Source organism: Neopelma chrysocephalum, unplaced genomic scaffold, assembly GCF_003984885.1.
Source record: "Neopelma chrysocephalum unplaced genomic scaffold, ASM398488v2 Primary Assembly neopelma1_96821, whole genome shotgun sequence".
Lineage (NCBI taxonomy): Eukaryota > Metazoa > Chordata > Aves > Passeriformes > Pipridae > Neopelma > Neopelma chrysocephalum.
In genome coordinates this window covers 630,762-652,029 of record NW_020925465.1, presented here as the reverse complement: position 1 = coordinate 652,029, position 21,268 = coordinate 630,762, and the positions used below count along the sequence as shown (strand labels likewise).

Here is a 21,268-nt window from a genome sequence, read left to right as displayed (position 1 = left end):
CTTTAGCTTCTATAATTTTGCATTTGTGAATGATGAAACACCTTAATGGGACACTTTCAGAAAAAAATCTGCTGGTGATTATGTATTATTTGAAAGACTATTTAACTTGTTGATTGCTTGAACAGACTATGAGATTAGTTGTTACTATGACTCTAAGAAATAATAATCCAAGATATTTTATGTCCAGTTTGATTATATTATTAAACCAGAACTTATTATCATATGATCAGTGTTAGATTTCTGATCTTCTCCTGTTATTTAAATATTTCAATTGGGTTTTTTTTTTCCTTTGGGTAGGGAACACCCTAGTTTGCAGTATACCTGCCTGTATCAATTCCCAGATGATTTTTATTTTTTGTTCTGCCAAATAGTTTTCTTTCTCCTCTGCCAGCTGCAGCCTGTATTTCAGCTGTTCATTATCTGATCTACTCCATATCTCTTATATCTTCTCTGCACTCACTGTCAAAAATCAAGAACTGTACTGATGGCATTTTTCTTTTTACTTGCAATAATAGCTCTTTGCCTGTGGTGAATAGTATGGAACTGACAGGAGACAGACTCCTGCAGCTTGAGCCAACCTTTGGAGTATTGAAGTCCAATGAAAACATAACACAGAAGTTACTTAACACAAATGTACTTGTGGAACAACTAGAGCAAATTCAAACTGGTAAGCCTGATTCTTATCCTAGGGTTCTGCAAATGGTTTATTCAGATAGACTGATACCGGTTCATGAAATGAAACTGAGAGTCTTCACTTTGCATTCATTTTCACAGATGATACATCACCCCTGTCATATGGGGTACTCATTTGTAGTATAGTTTTATACAAAAGTACACTTTTGAGTATAAAATGAAATGAAATTTGAATAGCAGTTTTTCTCTACAGGTCTGAAATTACCTGGAAAGGACTTAAATTACTGGAAGGCAAATTACAGAAATAGCAGCACAATACAGTGTATTTTTTTCTATTAATACCGTCTTTCCCTTCTATTGAAAGTAGAAGAGGAGCTAGAAAGAACTGTTTTCCTATTCTTAAAGCAGTTACAAAAAAGGTGGTCTTCAAACTCTTAGTTATCTTCACATCAATGGCAAAATGCAAAACATAAAAAAGGAAGATGAGATATGTGTATGTGTCCTATTTATATAAGACATAAATATACATGTGCACATGTACAGCAAAATTGTTAATAATTTTGTAATATGTTAATATATACACATATACATTACTTTAATATATGCAAGATTATATGTAAGAAACAAATGAATATATATATATACACACATGCAGATAAAAACCCCATTATTTTAACTTTTATTCTTATAAATCTTAGATCCTACAACCGTGAGGGATACTGCAGAAATGCAGAAGGTGGAACTAGAACAGATCAGACCAGCTGCAGATGATTCTTCAGTTCTTCATGATTTTGCAACTCAGAGTATGGAACTTATCGAGCAAGTAGACAAAACTGAGAGGTAGGAAGACTCAGCAGTCAATATTGACTTTATTCCTACAGTCTCTTAAAATATGCAACTGAAGTTCAGGTGTAGTGTGCGACTGTGATGGAAACAGTGTGCTTACAGACACTATTTATGTTTATGCAGATAGTGTACAGTTGAGACTTCAATTTTTAAGGTTTTTCTGTCTTGTGTGTGGTGCTACAGCTTTTGGAAGTAAAGCATTAACTTATGTTTGCTGTTCCAGAACTTCGTAATTACCTTGCTGCTTAACTGTCTTCCATAAAACTGCATCTGAAAGGAAAAGTTAGGAAGTTGATCAATTTGGAAAGGTTAATGAGCTTGTAAGGGTTCCTGCTTGGCTGTGTTTGTAGTAGGAAAGTCTCCATTATTGGAGTTATGTAGACTTTTTCCTGAAATACTTCATGTAGACTTGTTGCAAGATTATGCATTCTGTTAAGTACAATGATGTAGTTTTTAAACAGGTACCTTGTTTCTTCTCTATACCTACATATGCTTCATATTAAATAAATCATAACACAGAATTTAGCACATGCACAGTGTATTTTCATTTGGTTTCAAACTAACTAGATATATACCTTACAGAGCAGAAAAACAGATGAGAGGTACTTGTGGAAATTCAGGAGATATAAGACCTGTAACTGCATCCCCAAAATCTGAAAAATCACACCTTGGACTAGAGGATTGTCCAAATCAAAGTTCTGTGGATGAAGTTCCTGAGCAAAATCCTTGTCCTCTTGAGCGCAATATATGCACAATCAACTTTACTCAGGTAAAGAACTTAATTACAGTCTAGAAGTGTCCAGTTTCTATAATTCTGTAAAGGAAGAGGTTTTCAGTGCAAATGTACTCACCTGTTTTAAAGACCTGGTACCTAAGCTGTGAATGAAGTGTATGAAACTGGCCTTTTTTCAGAGGCATAACCAAACAATCTCTCAGACAAACTTACTCTTTGCAAACTGTTCAGAGCATTTCAGCAATAACTGATATACACTGGCAAAATTTTGAGCGATTTTTAAGGAGTTTTGATGGAAGAAGTTACCTAGGATTCCTGTAACTATTCAGTGTGACCTCTTATTGTTATATTTGTTTAAATTAAAATTAAGTTAAAATGTTACTGCTTGGATGCAGCATATTCATTGTTGCTTTCATTTGCTTTGTTTAAAACAAACTGCATCCTTTGTTATGCTGTGTATATTATCATATTGCCTATACATATTTTACATATTTTACGTATACATATATGATGCATATTATCATTTTATATATTATGGACAAACAGTGTCTCTTTCACATCCATTTCTTTGCAGTGGTTTGTGTATCCCTGTTCTAGTATAAATGAGAATTATCTTATTTCTTCATGAGAGGAAGGTTCATTCTAAGTTCCCTCAGGTTTTCCAGTGTTGTCTGAGATCAATGAACATGCAGTTACAGTGGAACAGCTGATCCATAAAATCTTGTTTCCCCAGTGTGACCTGTTGGTGTATCAAGGCTGATTTCATATTAGAAATCAGGTACAAGAATGATTTGGCTCTTACAGGACTGACAGAGAGTATGAAAAAAGGCAATTTGCAGTAGAGTATTCCTGTTTTTAGCAAAGGGAGAAGCCATAAAAGGGAAGGGAGAGATGAGCTGCAGAGCTTGGTGTTTTTCTTTGGCACTGAGTGGTTTTGTAAGAGTTGGAGGAATTTGCTTCCTTAGCGCCACTGAACAATTTATTGTGTGAGTCATCTCTGACAGAGTTGTGCTGTAGGAAGTATAAATTTATTTTGACAAATCATCAATACAGACAATGAGCTGCATATAAATTTTATATTTCCCCAGTGTTTCTTGTCCTTGTCAGGCTAATATCCTTCAACCTAGAACACCTAGAAGTGAAAGCTGACAAATGCAATTATGATGATGTGATTAGATTTTTGTTTTGCTCTTGAGCATTTGACTTGCTTTGTTTCTTTCCTGTTTCCTAATTTCCCAGATTTATTGAGTTGTTTTATTTCAACTGTGTTGTTTCTAGAATGAAGCTTGCACTGAGGATGCTCAACGACGGTGCGTAAGCAGCACAGAAGAAACTTCAGGTATAATGTGCTAATATTCAAAGTTAGCAAAAGTCCACACTTTTATATCTTGCAATTATGCAAAGATGAACAAAAAATTTAAGTATTTTCATTGATGTGATTAATCAATCTTTTTCATTAACAAAAATAATCACCCACAGCACAGTGACATTCCCTGCCCTAGCCTCTTATCATTATATTTCTTTACCACAAGCTAGACTTGGAAACTTTTGGAATGGCCAGCCCTTCATTAAGTTTAAATATCACTGGCAGGGAAACTTCTTGCTCCCTCTGCCTGCTGTGAGCTCCTGCTGCTTACCTCATGCTAGGTATAGCAGTTTTTAGAGCCCTTTATGAGCCTGTGACTCACCTGTCAAAAACTGAACATGACAAAGGGAGAGAAACTATGCAGTCCTCCACTGGTTTAGGGAGCTAGAGCTGCTCATGAAGATACCAAGTGAATGCTATTGTCAGAGTTGTGAGTAGGAGGGTTGTACTGTGCAAGTGTGGGGCAGGAGAGAAAGGAGATGAGATGTATAAGGAAGAAAACAATCAGACTTCCTTCTTTAGCTGTACTGAGTCAACAGATTAATGCCTAACTGATTAGATGGGATGAAAGTTATGAATGTGATGTCTGCTTTTCCCTGAAACAAATTGAAATACAGTTGGTGTGGAACCACTATTTATCTAATATATGGGATAGTCACTGTGGCAGAAGCACAGAGTACTTACTTTACATGGAAACTGCACTCCAAAGCTGTAACTCATGAGCTTGTGCAAAAGATGGGGGTAATACTTCTTCTTAGACATCTGTTGTTGTGCTGTTATTGTCAGGATCTTGGGATGAAGCATCTTAAATCATATTTAATTAGATTAAGAACCAAAGCAAGTTGAGGTTGGAATAACAACTTTACATCATCAGTGAGAGCTGTCTTAAGTAATGGAGCACCACTGTTGTTTTCCGTCTTTTGAAAACTTTACAAATGTTCTCTCCTTAAATTCTAACGGATGGCAGTTGGCAGTTATCTGTTAATGTCTATCTGTTGATTAAATTATTTCTATTTTTCATTTATTAAATTCAAGACTATACTTCTCAGGTCCTCTTCTGCCTGTCCACAGTTAGGGAAAAAATCCTTGTGTTTACCTTCAAAGCAGCAGACACCTGCCATTTATAGAAGAAACTCTTAATACCTGACAGTTGAAATTAAAGACAGGGCCATTTGACCATCATGACACAAGTTTAATTAAACTGCAAATTTAAAATTTAATCTTCTTTAATGCTAGAACACCCACTTAAAAAGCTTCATCCCTACTAGGCATTTTTAATACTCTTCATTCTGGGTAGTAATCAGGACTCCACTGCAATGAGTAGGCTCCAGGGGATGATGATGCGTATCTCATCTAAGGAGAAAGGAAGCAGATTGTCTCAAGAATATGCCCAGTGCCTCTTTCCATGGAGAAATGAGTGCCTAAAATTTCATTACACCATGTAGGAAGACCATGAAGACAACAGCGTAATTTCAAATTTGAGTAATAGTTATTTGATATTTCTTTATTCCCCTGAAAAAAATTATAGTAGTGAACGATGATCGTAGATGTCCAGAGGAGGAACAGACATTCCTTTTAACATTGGTGGAAATCCCAGTTGACTCAGAAGAGTTTGATGCATCTGTTGTACTGGAACAAACTGCAGAACCATTACTACCAGCCCCAATACTTATCAGTCCAATAAATGCAAGTGAAACAACTGTGACTGAAGTGGAAAGGTAAATGCTTTATTTTTTATCAAAGTGAAACACCTTTTGTGTACCTTGATTGTTCCTTGAATGTGCAGTACAGATTAGAACTTCTCAAAAGAAGAAATGCAAGAGGAAATAATTTTGACAGACTGGTCAGTGAATTAAGAAAGTGAAAAGGGCTCTAATCAGATTCTAGTAAGTTTTCATCAGTGATTTAAAATTAGTGTTTTAGTTAGCTGGGATTTTGGCATCAACCTTGATTCTGATTTATCCTTTAGAGCAAGTCTTCCTTTTCAGTAGAAGTTATGTTTCCATCCTGAGCCTATTCTGCCATGGATACTTATAATGAAAAGAAATTGAAATGAAAAAATCTAAGCACGTTTGCATTTTTACAGTACTTTAACTGTTCTGCAAAGTAGCTGTTTATTAATTGCTCTTCCAAATTTTTCATGTGGATGGTCTTCTGGAGAACATGACAAACAGTATATATAAATTCTGCTATCATTCTCTTGAATTTGTGTACCGTTCAAAAGGCAGAAGAGGTGCAAACGCAAACAAATTAATTAATTACTCAACAGAATAATACCTGGTTTGCGTACTGTGATGCAAAGGGTTTGAGTTTCTTTTACAATCAGTACTTCTCAAAATTGTTATTTCAACATTATAGTTGAACTAAATCTCCTGGTCAGTTTGGGAGAAAAAAAAAATAACACCATCAAAGGAAAAAGACACTCTGAAGAATGGAAGTGTTGCAAAATTGTAAAAAACCCCCCTATTACTATACTAATGTAAGTCCTCAGATCATAACTAGAGATGTGATGCAATTCCACATAATTGTGGAGGATCTTGCCCTGTGATATAAGATGCTAATGTTATTCTCTTATAGAAAGGAAAGGTCTTTGAGTGAACGTTGGTTACACAGCCTAAGAATTCTCACTCCTGTGGAACTACTGATTATAAACAGAATTGCTGACAGGCAGAGTTGAAGTACATGTCCTGTCTCACTGTTCCCTTACTGTTTTACTCTCCTTCCCTAGTCTCTGCTGCTTCCCTGTATGTCTTACTGTCTTTTGAGATCATACAGGGTACAGGGATTCAACTGTGCTTATAAATAATACTGTATTTTAACATTTTCTAGGGCATTTAATTAGTCACCATATTTTTACATTTTATGAAAGGATCAAGTGGAGTTCAAACAGAACAGCTGAAGTAACTAGATTCAATTATGACTAGAAAAACTCTAGCTCAAGATAGCACAACAAAATCTTTCTTGGTAGTAAATAGTACATTTGAAGTTAATTTTGACAATAAGTGAGAAGGAGTATCACCACAGATCCATGTGTAACTTCCATACAGAAATGTTATACAAATTAAATTTTGGCTTCTTGTAAAGTCACAATAATGACGTTATATATTAACAGCATTGGATCCATGACAACTGCAGCTGGTGAAGTTGCTACACCTTTAAACAGCAGTATGGAAACCAAACAATTAGACAGTGCATCAGTAGACCCTGTTCCAAAGTTGCAGACAACTCAGAAACGATCAGCTGCTGAGCTTGAAGAGAGTGATTTTCCTACTGCCAAGAAAACTCTATTTACTGTTGCAGTGGAAGATAGCTTGGAAACCTTTTGTAAGGTGAGATCAAAATGTGATGAGTCTTCGTGCATAGTGTAAATGCATAACAATAGTACAGCATTTTAATGATGTTCATTTTTTAACGGTGCCACTTGCTTAAATATGTAGTGCCTATACAACTTAAAGGAAAATCAACACCCATAGATTGCTTTTAATTTTGAACTCTACAACAGTTTTTGGGTGTTCATTTATTTAGTATCAGGTTTTTTCAGAATCTGTGGGCTGTCAGATTTTTTTAATTAGACTTCCTACGAGGCAGACTAGGATATGTCTTGTTTGGTTCATTCAGCATAGCCTTTCTGGCAATGACATTGCAGGAGGGGAAACCCTGCAGCTATATTGGATGATTGACAAACTGCTTAGGTTCATTGAATGATGTTGTGATTCTGCACCATGTCTATTACATGAAGAAGCTGTTAGATAGGTTCCTATCAATTTTTGACACAGCAGGTACTAGTTTAAAAGAGCAAGCTGCCAGTGAAAACTGGCTAGCATGTCTCCAGCTTCCTTCTATGCTTTTTAGAATATGACCAAGCTTGTGGCAATGGCTACTGTTGATTTTTGTGAATAGGCTAGGATTGTGTGAAGGAATGGGCGGTAATTCCCCACATGATTCAGGCAGCTTTTCTAGGAAGGACTGGATTACATTCCTTTTCCTTCTTTTGATCTCTCATCTTGATATCCTTGTCAAGTCATTTGTCATAAGAACACCTTAAAAAACCTGCTCAGGAAATGAGTTAAGTAATGAATGATGCTGTACTGTCTTCTGTTTCACTCCTGTTCTTAGAACTCTTAGAACTTAGAACATCTGTGATACGAATTTATCAACTTTCATAGTCTTCTGTATTGAGAGCAATAGAGAAAATAACTTTTTTTTTTTTTTTTTTTAAATACAGGGTTATTCAATTAAATCCAAAGATGCACCAATGATAGCTTCTGGTAGGTAAACTTAAACTCATAAACCAAAGTATAATGAATGTAAATGCTTAACACATCACAATTTAATACTGGTTGTCATGCTAAATATTTCTGTATGAAACTATCTAACATAAAAGTAGAAAACAAATTTTCCTGATACTATGGTAATACCACCATTCCTTGTTTTCAGCTATAAAGTAGATATGTTGGATTACACAACTGGCTGTTAATTTCATAATGGTCCTAAAAACATTGCTGTAGGTAGTCTGTGAAATTTGAGGGGTTTTTTTGACTAAACATGTTATCTTCTCCTAAACAGATATTTCCACCTGTTGGAGAGCACTAGTAATCAAAAGTATTAACTGGCATTTTAACCACACTATGTCCAAATAATATATATATTATTTTATTTTGCATTTCTATTAAAAAAAATAATTGTTTGAAAGCCTAACCTGCCTCTGAAAAATCAGAGAGAAAGCAGAATTGCTGACAATGCAATCTTCAGTGATCTGAGCCTGTGAAGGGCTTGGAGAACAACGTTTTGGCCCTGAAAAAGACTTTAAAGGGAAATTGTAGAAGCTTAAACAGTGAGATGACTTGACTAAGTTCTATGGTGTGCTGTAAAGGATGAGAGGAGGAGGAGTGTGCTGTAAAATCTAACACCATGCTTCTATCAGCTTTTCCCCATAACATCTCTAAGATCTTACAGGCTTTAAAAGTAGACCATGAACTTTTAGTTCTTAGTGGTGACTTAAAAACATAATCTACAAAAGAACCTGAACACAGATTCAGCCACTCTCTTGCCATGGTGCAAGCCATCTTAATATCACATGCGCCTTTTGGGCTCTTATGTTATCACTGAAGTCTTCGACTCAAATCCTTTTACAGGGAATCCTTTTCGAAAAACAGAACCTTCAGCAAAGGAGAAAGTACTTACCTCTGCATTGGTGTCTGAGTCTATGTCACAACTCACTAAGAGAAGCCAGCCTGAGACTTTGGAGAACTTACGGAAAGCACCACTTGAAAATTCAGCATCCAGACAGGAAGAGGAGGTGATATCTAGATTAACCTCTAACAGAATAGCAGAAATAAGAGGACAAGGAAAGCAGGACAGTGTGCATGAATCTGGACAGTTGGAATATACTGGAAGCCCATCATCTTCAAAAACTCCAATACTCAGGTATTTATGCAATAATGTTTTGTTAGCCTGTTCTGTAAAAAAAACCCCTTGTTTCCCTGTTGAGTATTTTATCAGTATCATTGTTTGTGACTTACATGGCTAAGAGTTACAGTATCTATACTCTCCTGCAAGTTAGAAAGGATCAAACTGTCTGCATTGAAATTTGAATTATTTTACTCATTAAATGACCATATTGACAAGGGACACTACTGACATACTGTCTGTCTATTTAGACATTGACAGATGCCTCTTGTCAGGCAGACATCCATTGGCTATGATAGGGACTTAGGATAATTTTTGTTTTCCTTACCTAAGTCTTATGTTGTGAGATATATACCCATCCATGTGTTTTGGTATTTGTGCTGCCAGTAAGATTTGTTACTGGTATAGTACTCAGCACACTGGATTTTTAGGACTAACTTAAGACATGTCATTTTTCCAAAGGAGTTTCAATCGTGGCAGCTTAGAGGATATTCCTTTTATCTATCCATTGACTTGACTTTTTTAAATATACCTTTCCATAATGTTTATTTAAGTGTTTGATTCCCTGCTCTCTATTGTTCCTGTGCTCACTGATTTTGATTGTGGTACTGCACTGTCCTCTTCTGATCCTGTCATTTACTTTTTCATTTTGCCTGTGTGAGTACCAATACTGGCTATTTGTACTTGGGGACATCTACAGCAATTGGATAATGATGCATTAACATCAGAATCCTTGCCCTAAAGTTTGCTTTCTGATTTGTAAACTCTTAATACCTTAGTGCTCTGTGTACCTTCCTCAATGCCGCGACTTCCTGGTACTGGGTTTGATGCTATAAGTAGCCTGAAACCCTACAGCAGATAGTCTTCTTTCTGGTGTTTAGAGTCGTCTGCTGTGGCCCCATCCTTGGGAATCAGGGTTTTTTCCATTGATTACATGAAGGACGTTGTTTTCAGTTTGGTCTTTAGGAGTGTGCCGCAATCCCTGTTGGAATCGCTTTCTGAAGGTCTAGTATCTTGTTATGGGCTGTGGATTAATATCAAATAGTAGCTTCCTGTTCTCAGGGTTGAAAATTGTCAAGAGTCTCTGTAACTCTTCAAAAAATTCTTGTGCCAGAATATTCAGGAATACAAAAGCCTTTGTCAGAATGACTTTTGGGTTTTTTCTTACAATTTTCATATATCCCATAAGTGTGTATTGTTTTTCTGTGTAATGACTTGGACTTCTGCAATACTATTTACATCTTCCTTCTTTGGAGCAATCCTATGACATCTTGACTGTATTTGTTTTGAACAGGGGTGGACGAAAACCATTGGGATTTTTATCTTTAATTTGCAAAAAAAGTAGTTCTGAATCTGCAGAAGATACCAAAGGAAATAGAGGGAAGATCCAAAAGCCTCAAACTGTGACTCCAAAACGAAGTCTAAAGAAACCCACTCCCTCCACTAAGTGTGATAGGGAAACTTGTTCCCTTCCCTCTACATTTGTGGAATATGAGCATGTAGCTGCTGATGCTGCAGTTACGGTATGTTGGAACACCCATGCATTTTTGAGATGTGAAGAACAGCAAATTAGGTGTTTCAGGAGCGGGTAGTTGCACATGTAGCGCTCACGTTTGAGAGAGATCTGCTCCCTTGAACAAATTCTGACTTGTGCATATCTAAGAAACTTGTAAGGGAGCTAAGTTGTTTTTTCTCTACGTGTATCCCATTTGTGACGTTGCTTCCCATTTTCAGTAAACTCTGAGGTTTTTTTGTCGAAACTTCTTACGTAAATAGGAAGCTCAAGTGCGTATATGTGTAAATATATTTATACTTACACACACAGAGATTAAGACTCTTAAGAGCAATCTTTTCTTGTTTTGTCAGGTTCCAAGTAACAACTCATCTGAGAAGGCACCTCTTTGTGCTAAAGATCAAGAGAAGGAAGAAGAACCAACCAGAATCTCTGAGTATTTTTTCAGTGACATCTTTATGGAAGTGGATGATTCAGAATAGCAAATGGGTTTTATAAAAACCTAGGTTTACAGGATATACTGCAACAAGAAAAGAGGATTTTTTTGTTCTGACATTTGTTATGCCACACTTACTATCAGCCAATAATACTGTTGTTAATTAATACCATAAAGATGAAATGGATTTCTTCTGAAGCAACCTGGATCCTTTCAAAATGTTGACATAATCTAAACCACTATAGTGATGTCATTGGACCGTACTAGAGACTGTTGACCTGTTGTTTTACTTGTTTAGATGCTGGCATGACTACCTTGCAGGAAAGTGCAATGAAATAATGTTTAATCTTGTAACAAATATCCCTTTGCATTTTAATGCTAAAGCTTTTGGTACTGGCTATACAAATTCTTTACTTCTTTTTGTGAAGTATGTTATATTAGGAGGAATGAACCTTTTAGGTAGAGTGTAATCTCTGAAGATCAGAATGCAAATACTGGAAGTAGTGTAGTAAATACGTAGATATGTTAAGCACTGCAGATATTTTTATTAGAATCTCCAAATTATGTATTTTTTTTAACAGTTTTTAATTACATAAATTAAAAGATCCCAACCTGAAAAGCTCGGTGGGATTGGTTCCTTAAAAATGTATTGAAAACTAGGCAACACCATTTACTAAAACACATTAACATGAGGTAATCTTTGCAGTGTTCATCACTGGGAGGAAGAGATGGATGTTCCCTAGTATAAATGCTAATTTTCTTCTAAATTGGAAAACAAAGTGATCAATACCATTTCTTTTTCTTGGTCTTACATGTAGGTGTTTGTATATTTGTTGACTTCCTTGGTTTCCCTTGTCCAAAGAAGCACAAAGAGATTGGATTTAAACCATGACTATACAATGTTGTTGTTTTGAGGATTTGCTGCTTTGAAGCAGTTCAGTTTGAAGGGTTTTCTCATGTTGCACGTCTACCTGTACTGTAACTTGCTATAAAATTCCAGTGTAGCTTTAGTTTTTTTACTTACCTCATCAAGGTGATGAGGTAATGAGGTTTATGCAGTGTCAAAGTGTCAGGTGGTCACTGACAGATTCAGTATTTACTTGGAAACTCCTGCTTGCACAAGAATGAGTGGGTAGATTTGAATAGTTTAAATTTTTCTCCTGTTACTTAATAGTAGCAGATACTTTTGCAAAATAAATTATTTATTATGAATGTGAAACTGAAATCTATTATCAGCTTTTAACTGGGTAATTGTTTACTGGCAGGTAAATAATATAAGTATGTAGTTAATTCTGAAAGACTTGAGTAAGTTTGAGAATGTTTGTCTTTTCAGAATTTATTTCAAATTTTGTCAGTGAGGAAAAATATAAAAGCTACTGTTACTGCAAATTGATATATTAGCAGGCCTCTGTCAATGAAATGTCACTGTCAGCAGTATTCCTTGAGGTGATAGAAAAGGGACTAATGATCCCAGTGTGAAGTAACTTATTTGAAAGCATATGATCAACCCACCTCACCCTCCAAAAAAAACTCCTCCAATAGCACCAACAATTTCTGTTCAGATGGTATCTTGACTTTGCCTAATCCATTTAACTTGAAATGTTTATCTAAATAGTCTTACTGTACATTATAAAATAGATTTATGTATACATAAAACTACGTATTGTATATCTTGTAGATATTATTTTAAGTATGCAAGTGTTTACTTACTTCCTGATACATGTGGCATGTTTTTATCACTTGCACTCATAGAGCCTAAAAACAGATTTGTGGGGAGTATCTATGAAACAGTTGCTGTGAGTACCTTCTGAGTGAGTACTGAGGGGATAATCATTCTACATTTAGTTGCATACATTTTAGCTTGCATTCAGATTACAAGGTGGGGAAAAAATCAACTATTTCATTACTAAGATTTATGGTGCCTTATCTGAATTGTTAATTGGGGCTATGCTTTCTCTTTCCTTGCAGTAAATTCCATGCACTTTGTTAGATTTTTTTTTTTTAAAGAGCAATTTTAATTTGAATAGACGTAGGTCAGTTTTGTGTTCTGTTTTGTGTATGAAAGTTCTATAATGATGAAGGTTGTAAGAAAATATTGTTGAAATCTCAATGCCTCTGAGTAGCATTTTTACAAAGATGTGGCATAAGACTGCTTTGCTTAGAGTTGTCTGACATCCTGTATCATTGCATATGAACTTTCTGTTTCAAGGAAAGTACTCCCATTCTGTGTGTAAATTATGTGAATAAATTATTTTCTATTACCAGTGTTTCCATTTCTTTGAATATCAGTTGCAGTTTTTAAATGCTCATAGGCATAGTACGGTAGAGGCAAGGAAGCCCTGCAGAGAGACCTCAACAAATTGAGGACTGGGCAATCACCAACCATATGGAGTTTAACAGGGGAAAGTGACAGATCCTTCACCTGGGATGGGGCAACCCTGGATGTACAGGCAGGCTGGGGAGTGAGATGCTGGAAAGCAGTGCCATGGAAAGGGACCTGGGGGTCCTGGTCAATGGCAAGTTGAATCTGAGTCAGTAGTGCCCTGGCAGCCAGGAGGGACAACCCTGTCCTGGGGGCATCAGGCAAAGCATCACCAGCCAGTGGAGGGAGGGGATTGTCCTGCTCTGCTCTGACCTGGGGCAGCCTCACCTTGAATATTGTGTGCAGTTTGGGGCACCACAAAACAAGAAAGATATTAAGCCATTAGAGAGTGTCAAAAGGAGGGCAGTGAAGATGGTGAAGGGCCTTGAGGTGAAGCCTTGTGAGGAGCGGTTGAGGGCGTTTGGTCTGTCCAGCCCGGGGAAGAGGAGGCTGAGGGGAGAGCTCATTGCAGTTACGACTTCCTCATGAGGGGAGGAGGAGGGGCAGACACTGATCTCTTTTCTCTATGGTCACCAGTGACAGGAGCTGAGGGAATGGCCTGAAACTGTGTCAGGGGAGGTTTAGGTTGGATATTAGAAAAAGGTTCTTCCCCCAGAGGGTGGTTGGGTGCTGGAACAGGCTCCCTAGAGAAGTGGTCACAGCATCAAACCTGAGAGTTCGTAAAGAATCTGGATGATACTCTCAGGCACACAGTGTGACTTGTGGGGATGGTCCTGTGCAGGGCCAGTAGTGGACATGATGGTCCCTGTTGGTCCCTTCCAATTCTGTGATTCTCTAAGTGTGGGCTAAAGGAAAGGCTGAAGTCTGGGCTGCAACACCAGGGTGCATGAAGACCTGCTGGCCTGATGGTAACCAGCTGAATGTAGTTTAACAGGGACATTGTTGTCCTGTGGTTTTGTTTTAGAGTAGCACTTAATTTACTTGGTATCAGACTCCCCGGTATTATCTCTCTCTAAATACAGCGGCCGTGATTTAAACAAAGTTAAACTGGAATGCTGGAGAACAGCAAAGCGTTCAAACAAGGAAGCAACTCGACCAGGAAGTTTGGATTCTAAAAAGCTCTGTCCCTATTACTGTATAACAGAGTTTCTGAGAAGGCCAAGGGGCTCTCCTGGGCTGCACAAGCATGTAATCCTACGCGAAATTCTTCCAAGGGACGGTCTTCAGCACCCCCTTGCCCCCAGGTCCTGGGGAGCGGGCCCAGGCCCTGCGGCTCGGCCCGGCCCCGCTGTGCCCATTGGCTGCGGCGGGGGGAGTGGCGGCAGCGGCGCGGCCTGGGACGGTCGGCTCGCCTCGCCTCGGGTCGGCTCGGCTTCGCTCGGCCCGGCCCAGCCATGCTGGTGGGCGCCCCGCGGCTCCCGGGCCGCTGGCTGGGGCTGCTGCGCCCGCTGCTCGCCCGCGGATACCGCGGCGAGGCGGTGGCGGCGGTGGGGTCGCCCCCCGACGCGAGCTCCGCGCTCTACCAGGTACGGCGGGCCGGGCGGCGGCGCGGGAGCCCCGGGCGGCCCTGGGAGGCGGGGTCCGGCCTCCCCCGGCTGCCGGGCGGCTTCGGGAGAGCGGGGCCCGCGCGGGGGCGGGGGCTCCGGGTGGGGACGCAGTGGCTGCCATGGAGTCGCTGGTGCGAGCGGCGGCCATTTGGTGCTTGGCCAGGGCGTGCCGGCGCCGCGGGCCGGGGTCCCAGCCCCTCTCCCGCCTCACGCGGGTTAAACGCCGAGTTCTGCTCGTCTCCTTCAGCCCGAGCGTGCAGCTCTGCCGTGTAAAATGAACGTGGGTTTGTACCGGTCGACGGCCTCGTCACGGATACTTTTACACTTTTTTTAATCAGAAGGCCGTTACTTGCTGTGTTTTAAGCTGATCGGTACCGTGCTAGTTGAGGTGGAGACGGGGAGTTTTCAGGCGGTTGAGGATGGAGCCTGATGGTTTCAAAGTTGGACGTGTCCTTGTGTTTGCAAATTGATTCCCGAGTTGGAAATAGGTGGAATAGCTGTACCGTCAGGGACATGCGTTCGTAAACATCTTTTGAGGAGGAGGATTAGGTGTAATTCCACTTGTATTTACAAATAGAGAACAGTATTTGTATCTGATGTAAGTTGGTTCGTTTTTAATGGGACTTTATTAACATTATCATGTTTCAGATAAAATCGTGTTTACACTAAGGCTGAGAAAAGCAGGGCCTTAGATGTGGATCAAAACTGATAGGAGAGCGTGCATTTGTTTTTGTATGTATTCCAAGTAAAACATCAACAACAGGTGGAGCGACAACATGTATTCTTACTGAAATGGCTCCTTTGGTTCTGTGTTTGATATTGTGCTTTTTTTGCAGAAACTAGATTTGGGACAGAAGTTAGGTGACTGAAACTCCTGTGAACTTTCAGAGTGTGTCTGTGTGTGCATGTGTGTGTACATACAAAGCTTGTGTATTTGAAGTGTGTGTATACATATGTACATGTGTGTATTCATATTTTGCATACCAACGAAAGGTATTTTAATAAAGGTCTTTACTCATCCCAGCTGTCACTAGATTTATATTTGTGTCTGTGTACCTTTCAACCTCAAAAGGAAAGCAAGGCTTGGTAAAATAGGTAATACTGTTAGTATTTGGTAGAAATAATTTAGAGAACAATGTAAGTGCAAGTAGTGCTTTGCAAACACAAAATGCTGAGGTCCCTGCTGTGAGGCGCTTAACCACTTGAAATAAAAGTAGTACAGTGCAAACACAAGATAGTGATGAAGGTCTTGCCTTCTTTAGCCAGTGTTTGCCTTTCTAGCTGTGAATTCAGCTAGACAGGCTGGCCTTCATAATGTAAACTGTCTTTCAGACCAGATAGGTAAAAAAGGTAATTTAAAAGTGAGTCTAAATTCTGGAAAAGGAAGGAAGGTGTATTTGAAGATTTCAGGGATTAACTCTTAGAGCCCCTTTGCAGGTGTAGGAGTAATTAATTTAGCTTATGGAGTAACTGTAGGATTAGTCTAGGTTTCAGTTCTTGAATTTGCTGTAAAATCTGTAGAAACCCTCACGTTAACAGCAGAATTTTATAGCCCTTGCTGGGCCAGTTTCCAGAAAGAACTTGGTGCCACTTCACTGGCCTTTTTGTCATTAATTAATGACAATAATGAAGACCCCTCAAATACATGGTAGAACTAGCACATTTGGTTCTGAGAGGAGTCTTTTCTGTCCGTATTCAAAATTATTTCAGAACATCATGTTTTCGGTAAAGTATAATGATGATGTGTTTTGTTTGAAGGCATGAAAGATCATGATAAGGTTAAGTGGATTTAAGCAACACAAATGTTTGTGTATACAGTATTTTTTATAGATTATCTAAAAAGGTCTTTCACAATTTTTCATATAGAGTAGCTAAGGTAGCTACAGTTAGTTGTTAATCAGGATCTAGTAAAGAAGCCTATGATTGTGATTGCTATTCCTCTTTTAATATCCTTTGCCTTTTTAGCTACTTTTTTTTTCTGTGTTAAAGGCGAGTTTTTAAGCTCAGTACTGTGCGCAAAAGGTGAAATGTATTTGGGGAAAACAGGCTGAAGGAGAAACAGGGAAAATATTTTATGTTGCTAAATGACCCACCCAGACAAGCTGAATGCTGGCACAGAATAATGTTGGGTGGTTGTGACAACTGCAGATTTTTAGAGATATGGAATTACAATGGCTGATTTACAGATTTTTCACGGGGGAAAAAAAGTTAGCTTGTAAAGAAGAGTCTTTTGGGAAGGGCAGGTTTTGTTTTCTTCAGTGCTTCACATGGTTGTGTGGCCAGTTACTGTATAGTCTCTTACAGGAACAGCATAGTCAAGATAACAAAGTGAGACTTGTTTTGTTCTTGGGGTTTTGGGATGCTATGCCAGTGTAAAACTGCCTGTGGGTCATTGCAGTGTGATTTCACAGGTTAGCAGGAAGGAAGACAGTTTTAGAGGTAGGTGTTGGAGCAGTGGAGGGGCAGGGAGAGGGGCAATTAAGCTATCAAAAGAAATAGATTGAAAGGGGAATAATCTGATGGACATACTGATACAGTCTTAAAAGGAATGGAGGGAGGAGATGGAGAAGCCTGGTGACCTACTGTGTCCCCAGTCGTGTGGGCTGCAGGGGGGCACCTTGCATCAGAGAGATTTCATTAACTAAGGCCAATGTCTTGCCCATGTTTGGTGTTGGCAGACAATTAGGTGGTTCATACAAGTGCAGGCTGTGAACCATACCAGGGATGGCACTCATTTGTACTTGGGGAATCCTGTTCCCAAGAGCCAACAGAGGTACAAAAGTTGGATTTCAGTGTTTCGGTTACCTTGATCTTGCTGGATGACCTCTGAATACTGTAGGTATAGTCTGAATACCTCTAATACCTTATGTATTAATTGTGTATACGAGCTGATAAAATTGCTCAGACCTGTTTTGACTGTATATGTTTTTTAGCTTTCAGTAGAGTATTTTAAATCTATTTGTAGCAAATACAAAGGGGGAGAAATGTGTTCTTTTGAAAGTCACTATATATCTAAAACAGAATGTGAGGTCCCGCTGTACATGTTTTTATTTTCTTTCTGCTTTGTATCTTGCCTAAGACTGACCTGAACAACCTTAACTGCAACGTTCACAGCTTCTAGGGGAAACCTTAAGTCTGAGTGTTGAAGTATACATGAATATAAAGAGTCACCAGGTGTTTTTTTCTGTCAAAGTAGACTCAAACATAATCTAAATGACAATTAGACAAGGCAATATGGTCTTCTTATGCAGCATGTTCTTTTATTGCAGTTATATTTTTCAAAAAGGTAATATAGTTCTTAATATGTCTGCAGAAAAACCCAACAAATTAAGCTTGACTAATACCTTCAAATTCCTCAGAAATTGGAAAAAAAACCTCTGCTGTAATGAGCACACAAAGTTTTGGATAATTCTGATAGAAATGATGAGCTCAGTACTGGATCACTCATATTCAGAACAATGAGTCTTTGTTTTTCTGAAGATATAATGGTAAGAAGACCTGACTGGTTAAAAAAAAAAAAAAAAAGCCCGCTTTGTTTTATCTTTATGTTCAACCTAAAGAAGAAGAATCAAAAAAGTGTTTACCAAATTCCATTTGGTCTAGATCATTCATCCTTTGCTGCAAGAGACATAAGAGCACTTAATTTGAATCCCCATTTTTTACATAATTAGCTTTAAAAAGTAAACCAACCTATACCAAGAATAAACAAAGTCTGAAAAATAGCACTCTGTAATGACTAGTTCTATTTTAGTGTATTAAATTCAGAACTAGACTTTTACTGTCCTAACACACTCTCAGTTTTTGTGAAGCGTGTTTATTAAATGCTTGAGAGAAGCCAATACATAGGTACCAATGTTATTACTTTAAAGACAATATAGAGGCAGTATTTAACAAGGTAAAATTAGATTTGGAAGATAAGTTAGTCTTGTACTTTCTGTGTTTGTTTTTTAAAAATTAATACAGTCACTCTTGGTTGAACTTAAAATTCTGTTTTGTTCCCCTCTCAGGAAAATTATGAACGAATGAAAGCACTGGTAGCTGAACTACAAGAACATGCAGAAAAAATCAGATTAGGTAAGTATCATTTTTGAATAAAAAACCAAACTCACTAATTTGGTGCAAAAAGCAGTTTTGTTCTTTGTAATTTTTCCCTTATAACTGTCATTCATTAATCACTTGATTCAGATACAGCATACTTGCTGGATTATAGCTCACTCTTACTGTGAGGGGCCCAAAATTGAGCACAGGGTTCAAGGTGCAGCCTCACCGGTGCCACATACAGAGGGATGGTCCCTGCCCTGGTCCTGCTGGCCACACTATTGCTGATACAGGCCAGGATGCCACTGGCCTTCTTGGCCACCTGGGCACCCTGCTGGATCATGTTCAGCCAGGCAGCTTTCCATCTACTCTTCCCCAGCCTGTAGCATATCATGGGGTTGTTGTGACCCAAATGCAGGACCTGACACTTGGCCTTTTTGAACCTCACACCATTGATCTTGACCCATTGATCCGACCTGTCCAGATTCCTCTGTAGAGCCTTCCTAACTGCCAGCAGATCAACACTCCTTGTCAACTTGGTATAGTCTGTGAACTTACTGAGGATGCACTTGATCCCCTTGTCCAGATTGTTGCTGCACTAGCCTCTATTCTGTTGGAAGAGGAATGTTCAATAGATTTGCTACAGGGCCTGGAGAGTAAGCATTTGTGAAGAGGAGGAGTGCACAGAGATGACGAAAGTCCCAAGATGAAAGTTATTTTTGCAGCATTGCTCAGTGTAAAGGAGAAAGGCAAGACGGAGGTCAGAGAAAATGTAGTTGTGATGTGAGATGTTAAAAACATGGATGAGAGTAGTAACTCTGTGGATGTATATGAGAGGTTGTATCATAAGAAACTTGTACAAAAAGAGTTTACAAGATTTAGGCTTAGGCTGGCTATACAGACCTAATGAGCAGGCTGAATTGGAAATAAATTGTGGACTTCTGGCATGCCTGATGGGTGGGAAAAGATGTGTGTAGTGATCAGGGAATGAGGTGGGGTAGGAGAAAGGTCTTGAAAGGTAGGCTTAACGCTCTGTTTCAGTGATACCTAGCTGACAGAGAAATCCTGGAGTCTAAGGAGAAATGTTAGCAAAATAGCCCCTTCTTTATTTTGGACAGGGAGACAATTTTAGAGTGATGAGGTGAATCAGTGATCTGTCTACACAGAGAGACAATGTTTGTACAAGCTGTTGTTATAAAGAGGCTGAGGTGTGTCAACAAATCTTAAGTATCGAATGACACAAGGGTCTAGAGAGCAGAAGATATGATTTAGGATGACCTCGAGTGAAGGGTTGAAATGAGACAAATATAAACTTGATATTAAATGCTGTGTGCCTAAACTCTGCTTACAGTTGTGGCATGATCTAAGGAAATTAATCTAGATTGTGTTGGGTCATTCAGGATTGGATTCAGCATAGATATTCTGAATCAGTTCCAGGGAATAGTATTTTCTGAAGTTCTACTGCTGTGCTTTTATCTCTGTGTGTTTTCTGCCCTCCTGTTTGTTGCCAGGAAGTGGAGGAAAGTTTCAGACAACTATGTTTATTAAAATCTTTACCTCAAGACTAACTATTAAAAATGAGGGGACAAATAGAGTACATTCTAAAAAGCAAGCATTTTTATCAGTACCTTAAATATGTTTGAAGTGGAAACCATTATTTACTAAATTTGTTATTAAGGTCTGTGCTTCAAAAAATGGGAGCTTATCAGCACTTCCATTCTAAGTTTTAATATAAGTGGTGATTTATGTATCTGTGTCGATAGAAAAAGTGACAATTTACTGTTGTATACAGGAGGTGGAGAAAAAGCTCGTCAGCGTCACACATCAAGAGGAAAGCTGTTACCCAGAGAGAGAATTGACAAGCTTATTGATCCTGGGTAGGTACTTCTTTTTTTTCTTAGACACTTCAGGTTCTCTTTTGCAGGTCAATACTACAACAGGCTTCTTTACTCTTTAGTTTCCATAAGCACTGGCAAATAACACCATTGAAATTTTACAGAGGTGTTCTTTGAAATACTCATCTCTTTTTTAAAAAAACCCACAAACCTCATTTATTAAACTGTAACCTTTTAAGTGAGATCCAATGACAAATATAGCCAGTTAGTTTTTAAAATTTTGTTTTATTTGTCGTTATTCAGTTCTCCATTCTTGGAGTTTTCCCAGTTTGCTGGTTACCAGTTGTACGGTAATGAGGAGGTACCTGCAGGAGGCATTATCACGGGCATTGGACGAGTATCTGGGTGAGAGCTTCCAGTCATCTACATTACTGATGTTATGAAAAAGGAGAAGGTGTAATTTTAGTCAGTTTCCAGTGTTAATCTGTTAGCATTTTTAGCATTTCGTTTCTGATACCCAAAAAATGAACGAAGTTGGTTTCTCAATATGTTTAGCCTTGGCTAAAAGAAAGTGAGTTTTTTGGTTAGG

General features: G+C 38.6%; 2 protein-coding genes across 4 annotated transcripts in view; both read left to right on the top strand.

Annotated features, from left to right (window-relative positions):
- Positions 1–12,475, top strand: part of BDP1 (B double prime 1, subunit of RNA polymerase III transcription initiation factor IIIB) — a 47,789-nt gene extending 35,314 nt beyond the window's left edge. The window contains exons 33-42 of the mRNA XM_027709686.1: positions 516–667; positions 1,332–1,473; positions 2,062–2,248; positions 3,491–3,551; positions 5,107–5,296; positions 6,691–6,907; positions 7,804–7,846; positions 8,714–9,005; positions 10,282–10,510; positions 10,854–12,475. Coding sequence (XP_027565487.1) covers positions 516–667; positions 1,332–1,473; positions 2,062–2,248; positions 3,491–3,551; positions 5,107–5,296; positions 6,691–6,907; positions 7,804–7,846; positions 8,714–9,005; positions 10,282–10,510; positions 10,854–10,982 — 1,642 coding nt within the window. The 3' untranslated portion in view covers positions 10,983–12,475. The remainder of the gene's footprint in view (positions 1–515; positions 668–1,331; positions 1,474–2,061; positions 2,249–3,490; positions 3,552–5,106; positions 5,297–6,690; positions 6,908–7,803; positions 7,847–8,713; positions 9,006–10,281; positions 10,511–10,853) is intronic.
- Positions 12,476–14,594: 2,119 nt separating this feature from the next.
- Positions 14,595–21,268, top strand: part of MCCC2 (methylcrotonoyl-CoA carboxylase 2) — a 34,404-nt gene continuing 27,730 nt past the window's right edge. Inside the window, exons 1-4 of one of the 3 annotated variants that reach the window (XM_027670246.1) lie at positions 14,595–14,785; positions 18,814–18,880; positions 20,637–20,721; positions 20,983–21,084. In XM_027670246.1, the coding sequence (XP_027526047.1) occupies positions 14,654–14,785; positions 18,814–18,880; positions 20,637–20,721; positions 20,983–21,084 (386 nt within the window). In that variant the 5' untranslated portion in view covers positions 14,595–14,653. Of the gene's footprint in view, positions 14,786–15,065; positions 15,087–15,160; positions 15,178–18,813; positions 18,881–20,636; positions 20,722–20,982; positions 21,085–21,268 lie in introns of those variants that run through there. The other 2 variants (XM_027670247.1, XM_027670248.1) reach the window with 2 other exon arrangements.